This window comes from Monodelphis domestica, chromosome 1, assembly GCF_027887165.1.
Source record: "Monodelphis domestica isolate mMonDom1 chromosome 1, mMonDom1.pri, whole genome shotgun sequence".
Lineage (NCBI taxonomy): Eukaryota > Metazoa > Chordata > Mammalia > Didelphimorphia > Didelphidae > Monodelphis > Monodelphis domestica.
In genome coordinates, this window is record NC_077227.1 from 182,897,252 (window position 1) to 182,920,774 (window position 23,523).

General features: G+C 37.6%; 1 protein-coding gene across 1 annotated transcript in view; it reads left to right on the forward strand.

Annotated features, from left to right (window-relative positions):
* The first annotated feature begins 7,046 nt into the window (after positions 1-7,046).
* Positions 7,047-23,523, forward strand: part of SLC24A5 (solute carrier family 24 member 5) — a 35,161-nt gene continuing 18,684 nt past the window's right edge. The window contains exons 1-2 of the mRNA XM_007479912.3: positions 7,047-7,193; positions 10,232-10,411. Coding sequence (XP_007479974.2) covers positions 7,073-7,193; positions 10,232-10,411 — 301 coding nt within the window. The 5' untranslated portion in view covers positions 7,047-7,072. The remainder of the gene's footprint in view (positions 7,194-10,231; positions 10,412-23,523) is intronic.

The window sequence follows — 23,523 nt, forward strand, 5'->3', positions numbered from 1 at the left end:
TCCCTTCATAATCTCCTCTGTTCCATGGGATTAATTCATGTAATGCACAGGTCAGTCTATAGTCTTTCTCCTAAATCCAGTCCCATTTCGCCAAAGTGTCTAATGGGCATATCCAGTTTTATGTTCCACAAGCATCCCAAATTCCATCTGTCCAACATGGACTTTCATTTCCCCTCTCCCTCTTCTCATCTTCATCACCCCAGGGTCATTCCCAGTTCTTCACTGATCCTAATTCCCCAGATCCAATCAGCTACCAAATCATGTTGATTTTATCTCTGCAAAATGTTTCATTTCCATCTCCTCTCCACTAACACAGCTACCACTTTGGTTTAAAAGTCCTCATCAACTAACTCTTCCTTGGACCATTACAAATAGCTTTCTAATTGGTGTCCCTGGTTCTGTTCTCTGCCTTCATCTATCCACTCTCCATATAGCTGCCAAAATAACCTTTCTAAAGCCCAGGACTAGTGTGCATTCCTCTTTTCCCCTGTCACCTTAAAGATGAAATAGAAAATATTTGTTTTGTTGTCTAAAGGCATTTACAATCTCACCCCATCCCACCTTTTAAAACACATTTGATATAATCTCCCCTCATATCATTTGCCCCATGCTGCTCCCAAAGCATAATCTTCCTTTTCTGGCCTCCATGTCTCTACATAGAATGGCTTTCACTTCTCCTTCCTCAGAGACATCACTAAGAATTACCTGGGTTTTTCCAGGCTTATCTCAGATGCTACCTACTTCATGAATAGTTATATTCCCAGGCCTCATCCCCTCGTTCTTAATGGTTTCCTCCCACAAAATTATTTGGCCTTTATTTTCTCTAGTAATTACTTTGAATAAAGCATAGAATTAGACTAAAGAAAACAACACCCCCCAACACCACCCCCTGCCAAAACCAAGCAAATTAGATCAACTATAAAGAGAACCATGCAGAATGAGTAGTACTAAGGAACAGGGCTTATACAAACAATGTTTAACATTGGATCAATCTATTTTTTAAACCCTTACTTCCCACTTTAGAATGAATACTGTGAATTGGTTCCAAGGCAGAAGAGTGGTAAGGGCTAGGCACTGGGGGTTAAGTGACTTGCCCAGGGTCACACAGCTAGGAAGTGTCTGAGGCCAGAATCTCTTGTCTCTAGGCCTGGCTTTCAATTTACCAAGCCACTAGCTGCTCCCTGTCTGTAGAAAATAGAAGATCCCACTATACTTATTGTCATTGATTATAAAAAAGCATTTGACTCAATGGAACAAAATACCACTTTTACAACAAGGTGTGTCATAGCTATTTATCAATATCATTAAAAAATCCTTGGTAAATGTAACAAAAATAATTCTGTTTAATGCTTGTCTGCTAGTAATCAACAAGTGAAGCATAAAATTTGGAAATGTGTTCACCAAAAGTAGTGATGGAAGAGATCCATCAATATCCTAGTCAAGGAGGGATTATTCTATACAATGCTCCAAATGCTCCTCTTTGCAAATGACATTACATTGATTGCATGAAGCCCAAAGACTTTGTAGGGTGGAAAAAAATAGCATCTCTTACAACAACCTTGTAATGTATATACTTAAAAATATTATTATTCCCATTTAAAGATGAGGAAAGTGAAGCACAGAGAGAATAATTGTCTTCTCCCTAGTCATTCAACAAATGATAGAGTCTCAATCTGAACATGAGTCTGTCCAGACTCAATTCTTTTCCCAACTCTGCTATAGCCCTTCATTCGATTTGTCTTAAATCTATTTTTCTTCTCCTCCATCTCCTGCCCCTCCTTCCCTATAATAATTTAATGGTTTACGTAGATCTGAGCACATCTGTATTAGGGGAAATGTATTTTCAGTTGTTAAATTTTAATTGATAAGTAATTTTTGAACACTAAATCTGTAGCTGCATTGAATTTGATCTGTAGCTTTCTTCACCTCTACTTTATTTCCCATAACATTGTACCCACATATAGAATGGGTAAGCCACTTGGCTATGTTTTGTGGTTTTATTATGGGAGAGTGGGAGAGAGGATAGGGCTGAGGTTCAAGGATATATTAGATTATCATGGTCCAAAGAGGAAAAAAATCAACCTTCTCATAGAATAAACCTAAGTACCTCCTTCCCACAGTCTCAGCTTCTGTGGATAACAATACCGATTTTGATTACACAGGATACATTCATATAGAGTTTTCTGCAGCTAAAGAGCATCTGCTATATGTCTGGACTATACTTTGATGAGTCAGAGTCACCAAAGCTCCACTCATTTCATGACCACTGAGCCACACGGAAGATTGAGATATCTAGTTCCTAGAAATGGACATGGCAGAGATGGTGATAGTGGGAAGCATTTCCCAGCAAAACTCAACTGTGTCTGGGAATTTTTGCCAACTCAGGACCAGAACACCCAGATTATACTTTCTGTTTCCCATCAGAGCCAGAAATGGAAACCCCAGCAAGCTCATCATATTTTTCTTGCTGATTTCTTTAAAAGTTTATATAACATCGAGATATAGGGCAGCCTCAAGGTGCCTCTGAAACAGAGATTACTCACAATGTCAGCCAAGAATAGTTCTGTACTTTTCATCAGGTCTCTTGCTCCCCAAAAACACTTAGGGAAGAAGTATTTTTCACTCCAGTATCTCCTGAATTATTCTATTTCTTTTCTTTTACATAGTTCCATTCATTCACATTGAGGGCTATCTCTCCAGATGTGTCTCTTTCTACAGGAACTTTGTGGATATTCCCTTTCATGGGGATAGGGCAGAGTATAAAGAATGACCAAGAGTGAAATAATCAATTTATTTTGTTTTTTTCTTAAACCCTTGCCTTCTGTCTTAGTATCAAGTCTGAGACAGAGGAGTGACAAGGGTAAGGCAATGAGGTTAAACCACTTGCTCATGGTGTCAAAGCTAAGAAGTGTCTGAGGCTAGATTTTGACCCATGCCCTCTTGACTCCAAGCCTAAAATTCTATCCACTCTGCTACCTAGTTGCCCCTTCAAATAATCAGCTTTGAATTCCTCCTGGTTGTCCATATTTAGTTAAATAATATTTAAACTATTTACATTACAAGGTTGTTGTAAGGAATGTTCTCTTTTCCCACTCAGAAACAATATAGAAATATAAGCTATTTTTCCTTGTTTTATAAAAGCATTTACAATAGACTTTTTCTTACTCATTTGTATGTCTGTCTATGAAAGCCCTAATCATCATTTCCTATCTATGTATCTCTGCTTATGATTGATCTTTAATAGCTTTCAGATTTATTAAGAGGATCAAAGTAAATTGAAACTCAGCAAGCACTTTCTAAGTTTCTCTATTATGGGGAGGGAGGGCCCTTTATAGGTTGTTGCTATTTGTCCTTCATACTAGAAGAGAACCAATGACATCATGATGTTGGGGTCACAGTATGGAGTGTTTAGCTGTGACTGATTCATCTAATGGAAGGCTGTAGTACCCAGATAATCTGTCTGAAAACAGTAAAATAACAAAATAGCAGATGATGGGTAATATCTTGACTGGTGTGTGAAATGAAATTGAGTGAGGCAGAGTTGCTCAAAATTGTCAGCCTCCCTTTTTCTTCCAGAATCATCAAAATCCAAGACAAGAACCAAGACAAATGGCAATGACCTGGGATGCCATGTATGAACTTGGCATCTTTGCTGTCTTACCAAGCTCTAAGGGTTCCACAGTGCCTGCTTTAGTCATCTTTATGGCCACTGGAACAAATTGCTGTCATCCACCCATTCTACCAGGGGAAGTCTTTATAAGCTTGGAGTAGACATCTCCCTAACTCACTGCCATATAAGTCAAAAGGAAGGCATGCTCCAGCCCATCTCTAAGGACAGAGACTGCGGGGAGAAAAAGCAAGATTAAGAAAGACCTTCTTGACTATCACTAGATATGCAGTGGCACATCTGTGATCTGTAACCAGTCCTGTGCTGAATCCAATGTGCAGACAATTAGGTGAAAAGGAAAATTTTCATCAAGTATAAATCAGGAAATAGAATTTGTTGAGACCAAAGAAAACATATAATTTAAATTTTTAAATTTCCCCCTTCCCAGAGGTGAAATTGTTATTTTGTACATACATAAACACTAGATGTAGGCTTTAACCAATTAATCAGTCAACATTAATTAATCACTTCCTATATGTCAGGTACTTGGTTAAGTGTTAAGGGTTATTAGAAAAAGCAAAGGTAGTCCCTGCCCTCAAGGAACTTATATTCTAAATAGAGACACAGTGTGTATGAAGATAAAAGTAAATATACAAGATGGATAGATACAGAGCAGGTATAGTACTAAGACCCCAGATGGGAAGGACCAATAGCAAAGGAGAGTGGGGTAGGGGTTGAGAGGTGGAAGATGGAGGACCAGAAAAGACTTCTTGGAGAAAAATGGTACTCTAGCCAAGTTGTGAAGGAAGCTGGGGACTGAGAGAAGAAAAATTTAGGAGGAAGAGCATTCCAGGTATGATGCACATAAAGACAGGAGATAAGAGTTGTGGGATAGAAACAGAAAGTAGTTAATAAAGTGAATCATGGAATGAGGGGATAGAAGAGAATGATCATTCATATACCATCTACTATGTGCCAGGCACTGTACTAATCAGGAATCCTAACAGCTGTTGTCCTGTAGCATAGCTGCTATTATTAGTCTCATTTTACAGTTAAGGAAAATGAGGTAAACAGAGATTAAATGCCTTGCCCAACATCATGAAACCAGAAAGTGTCTGATACTGGATTTGAACTTAGGTCTTCCTGATTTCAGTACCAGTACTCTATCCACTGGATCATCAGTTGCCTCAGGGCATGTGGAGGGGACTAATATATAAGAAAACTAGAAAAATAGGAAGGGGCCAGATTGTGAATAGGTTTCAATGACAAATAGAGGAATTTCTATTTGATCCTAAGGATAACAGAGAATCATTGTTAAGTTATAGAGTATAGTAGTAACATGGTCAGACCTGAGTTTTAGGAAAATATCACTTTGGTATCTTTGTGGAAGATGGATTAGAATGGGTAAAAATATTGCCCCAAGTTATCAGGTAGAGCATCTAGGTCAGTGATGGCAAACTTTTTAGAGACTGAATGCCCAAACTGAAACCCTCATGCTATATGTGAGCTGCCTGCTTTTCCCCAGACAGGGTCGGAAGGAAGTGTTCCCATTGGGCTACTGGGCAGAGGGATGGATCATGTGAGAAATGTCCTCAGGTGAGTGTGGAGAGAGGGAAGGGAGCAGTCCCCTACAGCACACAGGCCATAGGTTCACCAACATGTATCTAGGTGGTGCAATAGATACAGTCCCCAGCCTAGAGTCAATAAGACTCATCTCTGTGAGTTCCAAATCTGACTTCAGACATGCCCTACCTCTGCAATTCTGGGCAAGTCCCTTAAACCTATTTATCTCTGTTTCCTCATTTGTAAAATGAGCTGGAGAAGGAAATGATAAACACCTCTAGTATCTTTGCCAATAGGGTCAGGAAGAGTCAGATGTGACTGAACAATAACCCTAATAACAAAGCTATCAGGAAGTTGAGGTGAAAAAAAGATTTAAGCCTGAAGTCATGGATTAGCTGAGGTATATTCCAAAGAGCTCAGGAACCCAGTTGAAGAGCCTTCTGGAAAGGAATTATTCCTATCTAGTCTTAAGAGAAATAGACAAAAAATCTTATGAGAGAAAGACTGAGACTTTTTCCTCTAATCTGATGATGTTTTAAGACTTTGCTTTTCTAAACAGAATAAAGCCAAAGGCCTTTCAACAATAATAGAGTTCACTTATCCCCTGGATAACTCAGTATGAGGTTCCCCAACATCAAAATTAGTAGCCCCGCATCTCCTAGCCACCATGAGCTCATTGGAACCCTGCCAAACAGCACTCATGAAAGACCAACTGGGAACAATGGCCAAAAGAGATTGTATGTGGTCCCTCCAACCACACTCAACAGAGATAACATACCTGTGAGATTAGTGGGCAGTAAGCAGGGAGACTGAATGCCATTTGAGACCAACAGGGAGCAGGGAGCATGATGGCACCACCAAAGGACTTCATTAGTCTTGCAGTGCTGGAAGTGAGTTGCCTCTCTATGTGTGACTTATCCATCCATATATGATCTCTGTGTGTGTGTGCCTTTCCATGTATGTGACCCCCCCTCCCCCCCCCCACACACACATACATTCCCTTACAGTGTACTTCTTTCTATCTGCTTTTCCATAAGGGCTCCATTCTTCTCACTTGATGATACCTGTGTTTGTAGCTCTTTGGCCCCAGGCTTCCGGGAAGAAATGCTTTGTTACTTCTTTTATTACTATGCTATTTCATTAAATTCCCTTGCTTTGAAGCACAGGTTCTTATTCTTTTTTTGTTTCCTGGAGCCCTTTGGCAGTCTGATGAGACCTATGGAACTTTTTTCAGAATAATGTTTTTAAACACATTTTTTTTAAAAAACCCATGGATTACAAAGGAGCCCGATGATACTGAAATTCAGTTATAACAAAAGTGTTTTTAAGTTCATGGACCTTAGGTTAAAGAACCCCTGCAGTTTATACTAATTATGCACACTGGCTAGCTAGAATAAAAAGAGGAAGCACATCGTGGGGCCTTGGGATTTATAACTGTGCAGACCCACAGGGTTCCTGGATTCTGGGCCAGCCATCTGTGAGTGAGGAAGATTCCTGGTTGTTGCATATGGAAAAGAAAAAGGAGACCCCAAAAGACGAAGTATTACCTAATATAATAGAGGTAGTAAGTGTATTTGCCTGGATTCAAATCCATATCCACAGCCTCAAAAACCCCAGCTCTGCCCCACTTTACATGATACGCCACCCGAGGCCCACGATCCTCCTTCCATAGGCTTAAAGAATCCTCTAACTTCTTTACTTTTTCCCCCTACTTCTGCTAAAGTCTCCTGACCAGAGGGGGAATGGAGCCAGCCAGCCAGCGAGCATGGCCCCCCTAAGCCCACGCCGGCCTGGCTGAGCTGTGCCTGGGGGCAGGGTACTAGGCAGGAGCCTCGCCTCACATGATCGAGCTTAATCTTCTTTGTCTCTCCCCACAGCTCAGAGCATCCAAGGAGCAGCAGAATGGAGCAGGGAGCCCGCCGGAGGTACTGGAGGAGGCTCGTTCTTCCAGGCGTTCTCTGGGCCACCGCGCACCTATCTCCCAGAGGGGCTGCCTCCCCCCTGCGCTTCTCCAGGGACACAGGTAGGCAGAGGGCGTCTCTGCTGCTTCCGCGGTCCTCGTGGCTCCTCTCAGCTCCCTGCCTTCTCGCTTGGCTCATTTCATTTCGTGCTTTAGGGCTTGGGTTCCGGCTTTTAACAGCTTGAAACAGATCAAATTGTGTTGCTTCCTTCCCAGATGGAGCCTCGGAGATACCGCAGGAGACGAATGGATGGGCAAGTGGGGGAGAGGGGCGGTTAGTCTAGGCTTGGGTCCTTGAATCTTTCCTTCAAATATCACCCCATTCACTCACCTGCAGACTAAACGTTTGGGCCAGTTCTTTGCAAGTTGTAAACTCTGGCAGTTAAATGGGTAAAGTGTCAACAGGGCCCAGATAAATGGGAATAAGGATGTGCCTTTTAGATTTAGGGTCAGTAGGCCACTGAGATGGCTCAGGGGATTGAGAGCCAGGACTAGAGATACAGAGGTCTTGGGTTCAAATGTGAGCTCTGGACAAGTCACTTAACCCCTCACTGATCTTCTTACCGTGGAACCAATCCACTGTATTGATTCTAAGATATAATACCAGCAGTAAAGAGGGGTGGAGAGGTGGGGATGGAAGGGGTGATTCCTGTCTCCTAATTCATCTTGTGTCATTCATTTCTTTCATGGAAGAGTTATTACCTGCCATAGTTCCTGGACCCACTTTAATGTAGACTCTTGATCAGTGATTTAGAGCTGGAAGAGAATTGAGAGGTCATTGAGTCCAATCCTCTCCTTCCTGAGGAATCCTGTTTCCTGAGGAAACAGACCAGGAGAAAGGAAATAGCCTGCCACATAGGTAGTAAGTAGCAGAACTGGTTTCTAGGCCTATTTCCAACTCTAACATCATGCCCATAACTTCATGTATGTCTAGAGAAGAGTCCTCTAGTCTAACTCCACCATTTTACAGATGAAGAACTGCATTGTGGCTAAAGATAGGAATGCTGCCTACTACATAATCAGGCTGGATTTGAATCGAAGTCTAACTCTAGAGCTAGGTGGTAGGAATCTTTAGAAAGATAAACTAGTCTAGTCACCTCAGAGCCCAGTCTGAAGTGTGACAAAGCCATAATGAGACAGTTTTATTCCTGGGGGAGTGACATAAACTAATAGACAGCATCACTTGGGATTTAGGGAGTGGAGAAGTTGCATAAAGCAGGGCTTTAGTTGAGCTGGAATTTGAGGGGAGTAGGGAAGAGGGAAGGAAGCCAGGTGACCTATGGGATCCATACTGGACTTCAAGTTAGGAAGACCAGAGTTTGAGCCTTATTTCTTACATTTATTGAATGTTTTACCAGTGGCAAGACACATAAAATCTCTATGCCTCAGTGACCTCATTTGTAAAATGGCAACAATAATAGTTTATCTCATAGGATTGTTGTGAGGATCAAATGAGATGAATGAAGGAAAAGCACTTATATTTGTGACAAGCTTTGCCAACCTTAAGGAGAATACAAATGTTAGCTATCATTGTTATTTACCATAATCATTATAGAGTGAATAACTAAAATCAACATCTAATATAAATACCTAATACTCTATATTTACATAATATATTATGAAAGGCATGATCATTATATAATTATATTTAGCATATAACATATGTTTACATATTTTATATCTAATTCTATATTTAATATTTTGTAAGTTATAATATTATATTTATATAACACATATAGTATGTAATATATGATATCTTTTCCATATAATTTCATAAGATACATAACATGTTTGCATAATGTATTTTATAAACTTCAGATCTGTGATATTTTCTTTTACATAATCATTATCTATTTATCTAATATGTGGTGATTATATAATTATGTAAAATATACATAACCATTATATATTTATATAACACAGAGTAATAATAATTATTATTATTATTGTCATTGGTGGTGGTTGTGGTGGTGTTACTTTGCTCAAATCTATGATTTCATTAGTGTAAGAAAACTCCCAGTGAGGTTATTCCTACTGCTGTGGATTGGCAACTTTTTGCCACTTTGATAGCTTTAAAGATTCTCCAGAGGTTCTAGAGCCAGTGAATATCCAGAGGCAGGTCTTGAAATCAGGTTTTCCTGACTCTGAGACTAATTCTTTATCCATTATGAAACTCCTCCTCCTCATTATTCATATTCATCATACATGAACAATTAGGTTAATACATTTAGGATAAATATTAAGAGTTGGCATGATATGGTAAAGAGAGAAATGACTGGCTTTAATCAGGAGGATTTGGGTTTATACTGGTTGTAGGACCTTAGGAAAGTCATTTGACCTTTGTGTCTTGTCTTCTCCCATTAGACTGTAGGCTTCTTGAGGGCAGCAACCCCCCCCCCCCAATATTTCTATCTCCAATTCTTAGCATAGTGCCTGGCACATAGTAGTGGCTTAAAAATGTTTTCTGACTGTTTGGGGATCTAAGTGCCTGCAGGAAACTTTCTGAAAATAGAAGCTGTGCAGAGGAGTTTGCAGATCTGCATTAAGAGATGGAGCTTCCCAACTTAAGGGTTCCGTTTATAAATGATATCAAAGGTTTCTTTTCTAAAATCATTATCATAATAGCAATTACATAATTAAAATGCATTTATATAGCACTTTAGGGATTACAAAGTGATTTACATATACTATTCATTTCATTTGACCCCAACAACAACCCTAGGAGCTAGGTGCCAATATTATTCCCATTTTACCTCTTGAGAGAGGTTAAGTAACTCATTGGGTTTCACAGAACTAGCTTGAGGCTAGATTTGAATTCAGATCTTCCTGACTCCAAAGTTAGTTCTCTGAACACATGATATTACCTAGCTGTCTCTAGAAAAAAACTAGAAACTAAAATAATATTAAACATAACATAAACAATGTATCATATGTAAGCACAACCAATAAAATGCAGTATTTTCACTTACAGTGTCAAAATTATAACCTAGTACCACTTACTTTCAGCAAAAATCTCTTTTAAAGGTTCAAAATATCTTTTCATAAACTCATGAACAGTGTGTTTATTATGCCATTTTGTCTTTTTGTTTTTCCTCTCTTAGAAAACAACACCCAATGTATCTTTGCTCCATCATCGGAGTTTCCTGAAGGATTTTTTACTAAACAGGAACAAACAGATGGAGGAATTATAATTTATTTTCTAATAATCCTTTACATGTTCATGGCCATATCTATCGTCTGTGATGAATACTTCTTACCTTCCCTGGAAGTCATCAGTGAATGTAAGTGGTATAAAGGAAGCTCTTCCATCTTGGTTGAGCTAGGATTCCCCAGGTCATCCGTGTAGTATCTTTGGTGAATCTGATGAGGACTCAGGCAACCCTGTGTATTTTTTAAAAAACTCTTATCTTCCACCTTAGAATCAATAGTGCATATTTGGTTCTAAGGCAGAAGAGTGATAAGGCCTGGGCAATGGGGGTTAAGTGACTTGCCCAGGGTCTCACAGTTAGGAAGTATATGAGGTCAGATTTGAACCTAAGACCTCCCATCTCTAGACCTGACTCTCAATCCACTGAGCTACCCAGCTGCCCCCAACCCTGTGTATTAATTACTAGAATGTGATCTTATGCATTACAGATTGTCATAGCTAATATTAAGTATGAAATATCAATGCCAGACTGAACTAATATTCTAACATAGACCAGTCCACAGTGCTCCTCTTTATATTTATTTATTTCATATTTGTCACCTATGGTGTGACAATGAATTGGTTCTATGATCTTACAAAAATGTTAGTATATTTTTTGAATAAGGAACAGGTATCTTAATGTTGGACATCTTATATTTTTAAAATATAAAATTTTGAAATGATGTTTTTAATTGGCTACCTTTAAAAATAGAAATTAAACAATGAAAGTTGGGACTAAAAAGTTGGGAACTGAGGTCCAAAGAAATTAAGTGACTTTCCAAGGGTCATATAGAAATCATCAGAGGCAATATATGAACTCAGGTCTTCAGACTCTAGAGTAGTTATGTGTTAAGAGTCACTCTAAACAGTTTCTGAGAACTAATTGTTAAATTTTCAGTGTGAACATTTATACTTTAGAAATTCACAATCCCTATAAATCAGGGCTTGATTTATGGTTTTGTTGGTTGTCCAGACAAGAAATATTAATAGTATTAAACTTATGTGTCCCAGTGACAATTTTGTTGCCTTTTAGGAAAAAAAAAGAACCTTTTTGTGGGGGGGGGGGGGAAACAAGGAAATCCGACTCCTACTGCATATAATTTGTACCTCCATTTCCCAATAGCTGGCCACTCATTTTGTCCATCTCTCAGTTGCTGGCCACTCGCTTTGATTTTGGCTCTTTACTACCTCAAAAACATGCAGTTTGAATATTAGTATATGTTGGAACTTCTTTCTGATTGACTATAATAAGAAACTATAATTCCCATTCTATAACATTATCTTAAATCTTTTTTTTCTTTTTTTTTTTTAATTTTAAACATTATTTTATTTGCTCATTTCCAAACATTATTCACTGGAAACAAAGATCATTTTCTTTTCCTCTCCGCCGCCCCTCCAACCACCTTTCCCTCTCCCATAGTCGACCCACGATTCCACTGGTTCTCACATGTGTTCTTGACTCGAACCCATTTCCCTGTTGTTGGTATTTGCATTAGAGTGTTCATTTAGAGTCTCTCCTCAGTCATATCCCCTCCACCCCTGTAGTCAAGCAGTTGCTTTTCATCGGAGTTTTTACTCCCACAGTTTATCCTCTGCTTGTGGATAGCATTTTTTAGATCCCTGTAGATTGTTCAGGGACATTGCATTGCCACTAATGGAGAAGTCCATCACCTTCGATTGTACCACAATGTATCAGTCTCTGTGTACAATGTTTTCCTGGTTCTGCTCCTTTCGCTCTGCATCACTTCCTGGAGGTTGTTCCAGTCTCCATGGAATTCCTCTACTTTATTATTCCTTTTAGCACAATAGTATTCCATCACCAACATATACCACAATTGTTCAGCCATTCTCCAATTGAAGGGCATCCCCTCGTTTTCCAATTTTTGGCCACCACAAAGAGTGCAGCTATGAATATTCTTGTACAAGTCTTTTTCCTTATTATCTCTTTGGGGTACAAACCCAGCAGTGCTATAGCTGGATCAAAGTGCAGACAGTCTTTTATCACCCTTTGGGCATAGTTCCAAATTGCCCTCCAGAATGGCTGGATCAATTCACAACTCCACCAGCAATGAATTAGTGTCCCCACTTTGCCACATCCCCTCCAGCATTCATTACTTTCCATAGCTGTCATGTTAGCCAATCTGCTAGGTGTGAGGTGATACTTCAGAGTTGTTTTGATTTGCATCTCTCTGATTATAAGAGATGTAGAGCACTTTTTCATGTGCTTATTAATAGTTTTGATTTCTTTGGTTGAGAACTGCCTGTTCATGTCCCTTGCCCATTTATCAATTGGAGAATGGCTTGATTTTTTTGTACAATTGATTTAGTTCTTTGTAAATTTGAAAAACAAAACCTTTGCCAGAGGTTTTTATGAAGATTGTTTCCCAATTTGTTGCTACCCTTCTGATTTTGGTTACATTGGTTTTGTTTGTACAAAAACTTTTTAATTTGATGTATTCCAGATTATTTATTTTGCATTTTGTAACTCTTTCTAAGTCTTGCTTGGTTTTTAAGTCTTTCCCTTCCCAAAGGTCTGATATGTATGCTATTCTGTGTTCGCCTAATTTTCTTATAGTTTCCTTCTTTATGTTCAAGTCATTCACCCATTTTGAATTTATCTTGGTGTGGGGTGTGAGGTGTTGATCTGAACCTAATCTTTCCCACACTGTCCTCCAATTTTCCCAGCAGATTTTATGAAATAGTGGATTTTTGTCCCAAAAGCTCGGATCTTTGGGTTTATCATATACTGTCTTGCTGAGGTCGTTTGCCCCCAGTCTATTCCACTGATCCTCCTTTCTGTCTCTTAGCCAGTACCAAATTGTTTTGATGACTGCTGCTTTATAATATAGTCTGAGATCTGGAATTGCAAGGCCCCCCTCCTTTGTATATTTTTTCATTATTTCCCTGGATATCCTTGATCTTTTGTTCTTCCAAATGAACTTTGTTATGGTTTTTTCTAAATCAGTTAAAAAATATTTTGGAAGTTCCATGGGTATGGCACTAAATAGATAGATGAGTTTGGGTAGGATGGTCATTTTTATTATATTGGCTCGTCCTACCCATGAGCAGTTAATGTTCTTCCAATTGTTCAAGTCTAGTTTTAGTTGTGTGGAAAGTGTTTTGTAGTTGTGTTCATATAGTTCCTATGTTTGTCTTGGGAGATAGATTCCTAAGTATTTTATTTTGTCTAAGGTAATTTTGAATGGGATTTCTCTTTTTGCTGCTGAGCTGTGTTGGAATTATATAGAAATGCTGATGACTTCAGTGGGTTTATTTTGTATCCTGCAACTTTGCTAAAGTTGTTGATTATTTCGATTAGCTTTTTGGTTGAATCTCTAGGATTCTTTAAGTAGACCATCATGTCATCTGCAAAGAGCAAAAATTTGGTCTCCTCCTTGCCTATTTTAATGCCTTCAATTTCTTTTTCTTCTCTAATTACTACTGCTAGTGTTTCTAGTACAATGTCAAATAATAGAGGTGATAATGGGCATCCTTGTTTCACTCCTGATCTTAATGGGAATGGATTTAGTTTATCCCCATTGCAGATGATATTAGTTGATGGTTTTAGATATATACTGTTTATTATTTTTAGGAACAACCCTTCTATTCCTATGCTTTCTAGTGTTTTTTAGTAGGAATGGGTGTTGTATTTTATCAAAGGCTTTTTCTGCATCTATTGAGATAATCATGTGGTTCTTGTTGGTTTGCTTGTTGATGTGGTCAATTATGTGGATAGTTTTCCTAATACTGAACCAGCCCTGCATCCCTGGTATAAATCCTACTTGATCATGGTGGATGACCCTTCTGATCAGTTGCTGGAGTCTTTTTGCTAGTATCCTATTTAAGATTTTTGCATCTATATTCATTAGGGAGATTGGTCTATAATTTTCTTTCTCTGTTTTTGTCCTGCCTGGCTTTGGAATTAGTACCATGTTTGTGTCATAAAAGGAGTTTTGTAGAACTCCCTCTTTGCTTATTATGTCAAATAGTTTGTATAGTATTGGAGTTAGCTGTTCTTTGAATGTTTGATAGAATTCACTGGTGAGTCCATCAGGCCCTGGAGATTTTTTCTTAGGAAGTTCTTTGATGGCCTGTTGGATTTCTTCTTCTGATATGGGATTATTTAAGAAATCTTTTTCTTCTTCTGTTAGTCTAGACAATTTATATTTTTGTAAATGTTCATCCATATCACCTAGGTTGGTATATTTATTGCCATATAGTTGGGCAAAGTAGTTTTTAATGATTGCCTTAAATTCCTCTTAATTGGAGGTGAGATCCCCTTTTCATCCTTGATGCTCTTAATTTGCCTTTCTTCTTACCTTTTTTTAATTAGATTGACCAGTACTTTGTCTATTTTGTCTGTTTTTTCAAAATACCAGTTTATAGTCTTGTTTATTAGCTCAATAGTTCTATCACTTTCGATTTTATTAATTTCTCCCTTAATTTTTAGGATCTCTAGTTTGGTTTTCTTCTGGGGGGTTTTAATTTGTTCTTTCTCAAGTTTTTTGATTTGCGTTTCCAATTCCTTGATCTCTGTCCTCCCTAATTTGTTAATATATGCACTCAGGGATATGAATTTTCCTCTAAGTACTGCCTTGGCTGCATCCCATAAGGTTTGAAAGGATGTCTCGCCATTGTCATTATCCTCAATGAAATTATTAATTGTTTCTATGATTTCTTCTCTAACTACCTGATTTTTGAGTATCATATTATTTAATTTCCAATTAATTTTTGATTTGGCTCTCCATGTACTCTTACCGATCAATATTTTTATTGCCTTGTGATCTGAAAAGGCTGCAGTTATTATTTCTGCTTTTCTGCATTTGAGTGCCATGTTTCTGTGAACTAGTGTATGATCTATTTTTGTGAATGTGCCATGTGGTGCTGAAAAGAAGGTGTATTCCTTTTTGTCCCTATTTATTTTTCTCCATATGTCTATTAACTCTAATTTTTCTAAGATTTCATTCACCTCTTTTACCTCTTTCTTGTTTATTTTTTGGTTTGACTTATCTAAATTTGATAGTGGTTGGTTCAAGTCTCCCACTAATATGGTTTTACTGTCTATTTCCTCCTTCAATTCTCCTAGTTTCTCTATTAAAAATTTGGATGCTATACCATTTGGTGCATACATGTTGATTAGTGATATTTCCTCATTGTCTAAACTCCCTTTTAACAGAATATATTTACCTTCCCTATCCCTTTTGATCAGGTCTATTTTTGCTTTGGCTTTGTTAGATATCATGATTGCAACTCCTGCCTTCTTTCTATCAGTTGAGGCCCAAAAGGTCTTACTCCAACCTTTAATTCCAACCTTGTGAGTGTCAACCAGCCTCATATGTGTTTCTTGAAGACAACAAATGGTAGGGTTTTGGGTTCTAATCCAATCTGCTATTTGTCTACGTTTTATGGGTGAGTTCATCCCATTCACGTTCAAAGTTATGATTGTCATTTGTGGATTCACTGGCATTTTGATATCTTCCCCTAGTTCTGACCTTTCTTCTTTAGCTATCTCCTTTTGAACCAGTCATTTACTTTAGGTCAATCCCCCTAATCCCCTCCCTTGAGATGCTTCCCTTTCTAGCCCCTCCATTTTTATGCTCCCTCCCCCTCCCCCCCTCTCCTTCCCTCCCTTTTTATACTCCCTACCCCTCCCCCTCCTTAATTTTCCTTTCTTTCTTGCCCTATTGGATAAGATAGAATTCAGGATCCCACTGTATCTAGATGTTCTTCCCTCTCAGATTTGATTTCACTGAGAGTAAGGTTTAAGTAATTCCACTTCACACTCTCTTCCTCTCCTTCTCATATGAGAGTTCTTCCCCTCCCCTTCCCATGTGTATCTTTATATGGGAAAAATTATTCTATTAAGTCCCCCCCCCCCTATTTCTTGAAGTAAATCTTAGTGTTATCGACAGTTCCCCCCCTCCCTTTTCCTTTCTTTGCCCCAACTTTCCCCAAATCTTCTTAATGCCCCAATCTTCCCCTATGCATGTTTCTTCTAACTACTCTTATGATGCATACAATTTTTGAGAGTTACACAAAACATTTTCCCCACATATTAATATATATAATTTGATGTAAATGTAGTCCTTATAGAAGAGAGTTTGACTTAAAGAAAAAGATAAGATTTATCTCCTTTTCCCTTTCTTTCATATTTACCTTTTCATGTTTCTCTTGCTTTCTGTGCTTGGATATCAAAATTTCCACTAAGTTCTGGTCTTTTCTTAGCAAATGCTTGGAAATCTTCTATTTTGTTGAATGCCCATACTTTCCCCTGGAAGTATATAGTCAGTCTTGCTGGGTAGTTGATTCTTGGTTGGAGACCCAGCTCTCTTGCCTTTCTAAATATCGTGTTCCATGCTTTGAGGTCTCTTATTGTGTTAGCCGCTAAGTCATGTGTGATCCTTATGGGAGCCCCCTTATATCTGAAGCTCCTCTTCTTGGCTTCTTGTAGGATTTTCTCCTTTTCTGGGAAGCTCTTGAATTTGGCAATTACATTCCTAGGGGTTGTCTTTTGGGGATTTAGTATAGAGGGTGTTCTATGAACCCTTTCTATTTCTATTTTGCCCCCTTGTTCCAGAACGTGTGGGCAATTTTCTTTTATAATCTCCTGTAGGATAACATCGAGTTTATTGTTTATCTCTGGTTTTTCTGGGAGACCAATAATTCGGAGGGTGTCTCTTCTTCCTTGGTTTTCCAAGTCTGTGACCTTCTCAGTGAGCTATTTTATATTTTCTTCTAATTCATTAATTTTTTGGCTTTGCTTTATTGATTCTTGCTTTTTTATGATCTCACTTTCTTCGAGTTGCTTAATTCTGGTCGTTAGGGACTGGTTTTGCTTTTCAGTTTTGTCTGCCCTTCTATTGGATGCTTCTAGCTCTTTTTCCAATTGAGCAGTCTTATCTGTCAGACTGCTGATCTCTTTCTCCCATTTTTCTTTCTAGGTTTCCATCTTTTGGATAAGTTCCATTTTGAAATCTTCCAGAGCTTGTTGATAGTTTCCATTTTGGGAGCATGTTCTGATTTTTTTTTGGGGGGGGGGATTTCCTCCTCATTCTCTTCTTTTCCTTGGGTATTTCCACCATAAAAGTTTTCAATAGTCACCTTTTTCCCTTTCTTCCTGGAGGCTTGATTTTGGGCCATGTGAGCCATCCCTTTGGTGGTTTTATTCCCCTTTCCTTTTTGGTCTGGGGTCTCGGTGATATGGGTGGGTTTTCTGTGAATTTAGGTTGCCTCAGACTAGTTCTTCCCAGCCTCCGAGGTTTCTTAGAGTGCTGGGACCCTGATCACAGCCAAACTGCCCAGGTGTTTACCTCCACCCAGATGCTCAGCGCAACCACCCCGAATACAGATCCCTAGGCCCCCTGTGCTCAGTGCAGGATTCTCCCGTGAAACCGCCCTGAGACGTTTTTTCCTGGCACTCCCCAGATCCCAAGGACCCTGGAGTTTTCCCCCCAGACAGAGACATTCGCCACTCACTCGCTGTCCCAGTGAGTGCTCCGGTGGCTCACTCTGGTTTGATGGGGAGGTGGAGGGGGGGAAAGGGTGGCTTAGTTCACGTTTTTGTGCAAGGTTTTCCTCCTTCTTATTATAGTGTGGAAATGTTCAAACCCCACGTACCTTCGCCTCTGTGGTGTACTGGGGAGTAGTGGGGAGTCCTTCTGTTCCTCCAAAGGTGATTTTTATGCTCCTTTGATGTAGTCTATTTCATTCGGTGCCGGGGATAGGAAGCATGTGGCATCTAGATTGCAGCCATGATTACCCGGAAGTCCCATTATCTTAAATCTTAATAAAAACCATTTAAACAAAAAATTTTAAAATCTAATATGAATACTTTTTAATTTAAAGGGAAGTTATTTTCATCTCATCTACTTAGTGATGTCTCCATGTTTCTAGGATGAAAATGCAGACTTTTTCTCTAAGTCAAACTGGCTGCACATTGATAAAATTAGTAGGGAATAGGCATGAATGGCATTTGGACAGCTTAGAGTCTGGGTGAATTATCTGGCTATTGATCCTTGTGAAATTTGCAAAAGATAAGCCTTTCTGAAGAACAAAGAGACTTAGAATAGTATTTCCACCCTACTGTGATGAGACTCTCCATTTAAGAGATTCTCTCCTCTCCTTTCTTCTCTATCTTTTCCCGCTCAGCTTGATTGAGATTCCCTTGGATGATCCCTAATTTTATTTAGCTCTCAGTTTATGCTAACTAATTAAACCAAAAAGGTGACTAGGTACAGAATGAAGTCTAATAGAGGTAGGGATAGGCATACAGGATGCAGTGGGGGAAAGGCTAGTGATACAGAGTCAGACTGGGCATGCAGCTGAGTTGAAAGAGCAAGCAACCAACCTGGGGCTCCAGTATATTAGTAATTTGCTTCAAATAATAATGAACAAACAACATAAAAATAAATCCTTCTAATTTTTCTTTTTACTTTAAGAAATGGGAAAATGGTTCAAAAACAAACAAAAGTCCCCAACAATTCTAATAGCAGTTAGATTTGTACATTTTCATTTATACCCATGATTCCTAGTTTCTTATGTATCCCATGGTTCAGACAAAGATATTTATAAAATCAGGCTGTGAAGTTATGAAACTAGATTTTTAACAAGCATGGTGATGGTCTCAAGAGGCAGTTTATGAACCACATAAGAAAATCCATTTTACTATTTTATAATCACATCTTGTTTTTTTATTTATGTCTGGTCTAAAAATGGTATTCACATGCTTGATCACCAGACTTGACTCTAAATGGCTTTTGGCAAGTTCCCAAAATCAAACTTGATCTCAAAAAATAATCAGGATATTAAAAAGAAAAAAGTATATTCAATATATATATTATATTGTATAGTATAAATATAGTATATTGGTATCTATATGTTATATAGATATAGATATAGATATAACAGTTCTGAAGGCAATTCTCATAGCACTTTAAGGTTTGAAAGTATTTTTCATGAATCATCTCATTTGATTCTCACAACTCCTTATCAAACAAAGTAAGAATTATAAGAATGCTTATACCTACTTCACAGATGAGGAAACTAAGGCTAAATGAGAAGAAATAACATACTCATGGCCACTGAGACTGTCAGGAGTCAAATGTGAATCTAAATCTCTCTTGATTCTGAGACTAGCACTCATCAATACCTAACATTGTTTCTTTCAAGTAATGAGAATTTCTTTTAAGTAATTGGACTAAGCATATGACTTCCCCAGATAATTAGTTTGAAAAAGAAAATGCTCATTTAGATGGATACATTCTGGTATGTTTGTGAAAAAAAAATAATTTCCATTATCTTAAAATCCTACCTTAAATAATGTTGTTGTTGTTGTTGGTATGTTTGATTCTTCATGACCCTATTTGGGATTTTCTATTTTTTTGATAAAATTTTTATTTTCTTTTTTAAAAAATATTTTTTCACAGTTACATGATTCATGGTCTCTCCCTCCCCTTTTCCCTCCCTCTGTCCCAGAGCTGTCAAGCAGTTCCATTGGGTTATACATGTAGTATAACAATACCTATTTCCATAATATTCATTTTTGTAATAGAGTGATCTTTTAAAACCAAAACCCATTTGGGATTTTCTCGGCAAAAACACTGGAGTGTTTTATTGTTTTCTTCTTCAGCTCATTTTATAGATGAAGAAACTGAAGCAAACAGGGTTGAGTGACTTGTCTCAAGTCACACAGTAGTAAGTGTCTGAGGCTAGATTTGAATTCAGTGCGATGAGTCTTCTTGACTCCAGGCCCCTAACTCTGTCCACTGCATTATCTAGCTATCCACAAAGAGTACCCCAAACACAATGATCACAAAATCTAATAAATAATAAAGAAAATAGATTTATGATTTTATTAGAGTTAGAGAGAAAAGCAAGATAATCTGTTGAGCTAAAACTAGATTTATTATATATATCAATTCTCCATTTATATATATGCATATATATTTTTTTTTTCTTTAAGAGGATTGTGTCACCTCCTCTCACAGAGTGAAAGTGAAGAGAGCAGAACCAGGAAAACAATTTATACAATGGCCATAATAATGAAAAAAAAAAGAATTCTGATTAATGCTGTGGCCAACCATGACTTTAGGTTGATGATGAAGTATGCCCTACACCCCTACAGAGAGGTGCTCCTTCTCCCTCCAGTTGAAGCAAGGAGCAAAGCTAATGATAGGATTCCTCCTTATTTTCTCTTAAAGGGAATTCAAGACAGTAAACTGAATAATCTATTCAGCAGATGTTATGGCCTGAGAAATGATCCTTTCCCATTCTCTGGAGAACATCTGTCTAAAGGACAAGGGCTGGTTATTATTCCATAGCGAATTGTGGTCAAGGATAGATCTCACTTCTGATACACTTATTCTGAATGTTCCTTTTCACTTTCCTTTGTTATTTAAAGTTGGGACATTTTCTTGACCTTCATTAAGCTGTTTCACTTCTAATTTAATATTATTTCCATTTGGGGAGAGTGTATATGTTGCTGTCCCACATGACAAAGTTCATTAGCTCTTTAGAATTTTCTGGGACCTCATGGGATAAAGATCAAAGAAGAGGGAACTGAAAGTTCTTTAATCCTATCTCTAGATCAGTCATCAGCCCATGGAGCTGAATTCCCAGGTAGATTAGCTGCTAGTAGCAACATGGAATAATGGAATGGGAGTTCAGAAGACCCAGTACTTAGTCCCAGCTCTGACACTGATTTTTCATAGGACCTTAAACTAGTCATTTTGCTCCTCTATCCATCGATTTCCTCATCTTTTAAGGGAGACCACAAGAATAATGTTTAGATGATCTCTAAGGTTCTCAACCCTGCCATTTCCCCTACTTCTCTTGCTACTCAAAAAGGGATGCTTTTCTCCAAGGACAATGGCAAGTGAGTGTAGTCAGGCAGACACTAAGAACAAATGACATCTTCACCTTCTTCAAGTATTTGAGGAAAACTTCTCCAAAATGAGAACTATCTGGAAGGGGAGGTCACTGTCTCAGGAGACAGGGAGGTCTTTAATGACCCCTGGTTGTGGATATTGCAGAGGGTATTCCCATTCAGGTAGTAGTTAATATAAAGTCTGGGAGTTTTTTTGTGAAAACAACCATCTCTCCACAAGGGGATTTCTACAGTAGACTCCCAAAGTTTGAATATTCAGGTTTGAAAAAAATAATTTTTGTTACAAACTTTTCAAACATTAACATTTTAATATTTAAAGAAGAACAGAGCCAAAGACTATATATGAAACTGGATAAATGATACATATAGTATAACTTTTAAAGTGCATAATAAATTTATACAGTAACAACAAAACTGCCATGTGTTACCTTCTGAACTTTCTTCTACACTTCCATCTGTATCATTTTGTTTCTATTAGTTTATCATATAGTTTTTATTTTTATTTTATTGTTTTATTGACTTTTTATCTCTATTATCTACCAACTATGACTATTACTAACAAATAGTAACCTCTCATTGTAACAAATAAGTCTATTATGAAGCAAAAGAAATTGGCTATATCTAAAAACATGTGAATCATTCTGTACCTCTACAATGGGAGGCTTCAACCTCAGTCTCCTGAAATCATAACTGATCACTGTATTAATCAGAGTTAAGAATTCCTTTTCTTCATACTGTCGTGGTTGTTGTGTAAATTTTTCTTCTGCTTCTATTCACTTCTTTCTGCACTAATTCATACAAGTCTTCCTTCCTTCTCTGAGGCGACCTCATCATTTCTTATGATCTTACAGTCATGTGTCACAATTCATTCAGCCATTTTCCAATTGATGAGTGACTGCTTGTTTTTCAGTTCTTTGCTATGATAAAAATTGCTGCTATACTTATTTTTATTAATTAATTTCCATTTCTTCTGACTTGATTTTTTTAGGACATATGCCTAGTTGTGATATTGCTGGGTGAAGGGTCTGTACAGTTTACTGACTCTGGGGGCACAGTTCCAAATTATTTTTCCAAAATGTTTTCATAGTTCGATCAATAGTGTGCTAGTGTGGGGACAGCTGGATGGCTCAGTGGATTGAGAGCAAGGCCTAGATTTTGGAGGTCCTGGGTTCAAAACTGACCTCAGACACTTTTTAGCTGTGTGTGTGACTGGGCAGATCACTTAACCCCCATTGCCTAGCCCTTACTGCTCTTCTGCCTTGGAACCAATACCCAGTATTGATTCTAAGATGGAAGGTAAGGATTTAAGGGGGAAAAAAAAGAAAGAATTTATCTTATTCTGTTTTTTTTTATTTATTATTTGGAACATTTCTAAAAATCTTGACAGCTTGATTTTCTGCTTTTGAAAACTTCTGAAAGGCTATCTTTTAAAAAATCAAATTATATTTCATTATAATAATATTTATAATATATTAATATTTTATTGTTATATAATTAATCATAGTATATCAATAATAAATGTAATAGAAAATAATTATAAATTTATAATATTAATTATAACATGATTCCTCTAAAGAGATAAGAAAATATACTTTTCCACCTTTTTTGCCAGGTTTGAGAATGATGGATATAGAATTGCATAGACAGGCAGACTCAGTTGATATATAGGTTAGTTTAGTTGAAATGTTTTTTTTCTTCCAAATATTGTTGGGAGATAGGGGGTGGGGAACTAACACTTGTTACAAATATAGCCATGCAAAATAAAATTTCTACACTGGCTATATCTGAAAATGTCATATAGTTCTGAGATCTATCATCTTTATCAGGAAGTGGGTAGCATGCTTCATCACTAATTCTCTACTATTATAGTCAGTCATTGTATTGATTATAAGTTTTCAGCTTTCCAATGTTATTTTTCTTTATAAATCATTATTATATAAATTATTTTCCTGTTTTTTTTACTTCACTTTGTACCAGTTCACAGAAGTCTTCCCTAGTTTCTCTGAAATCATCTCTGCCATCATTTCTTATGGTATAGTAATATTCCATTGTAAGGGGTAATATCCTATGAACATTTATCTATTGGGGAATGGCTTTTGTCCCTATGCGTTTGTATCAATTCCTTATATATTATGGATATCAGATATTAATCAGAGAAATTTGCTACAAAGATTTTTTCCAGTTTTAATTCTAACTATATTTGTTTATATAAACTATTTCCAATTTTATGAAATTGTAATTGTATTTTCTTTTACAATCATATATCTCTTTGAGAATACTCTTCCATCCATAATTGTGAAAGATATAACTTTGTCTTCTCC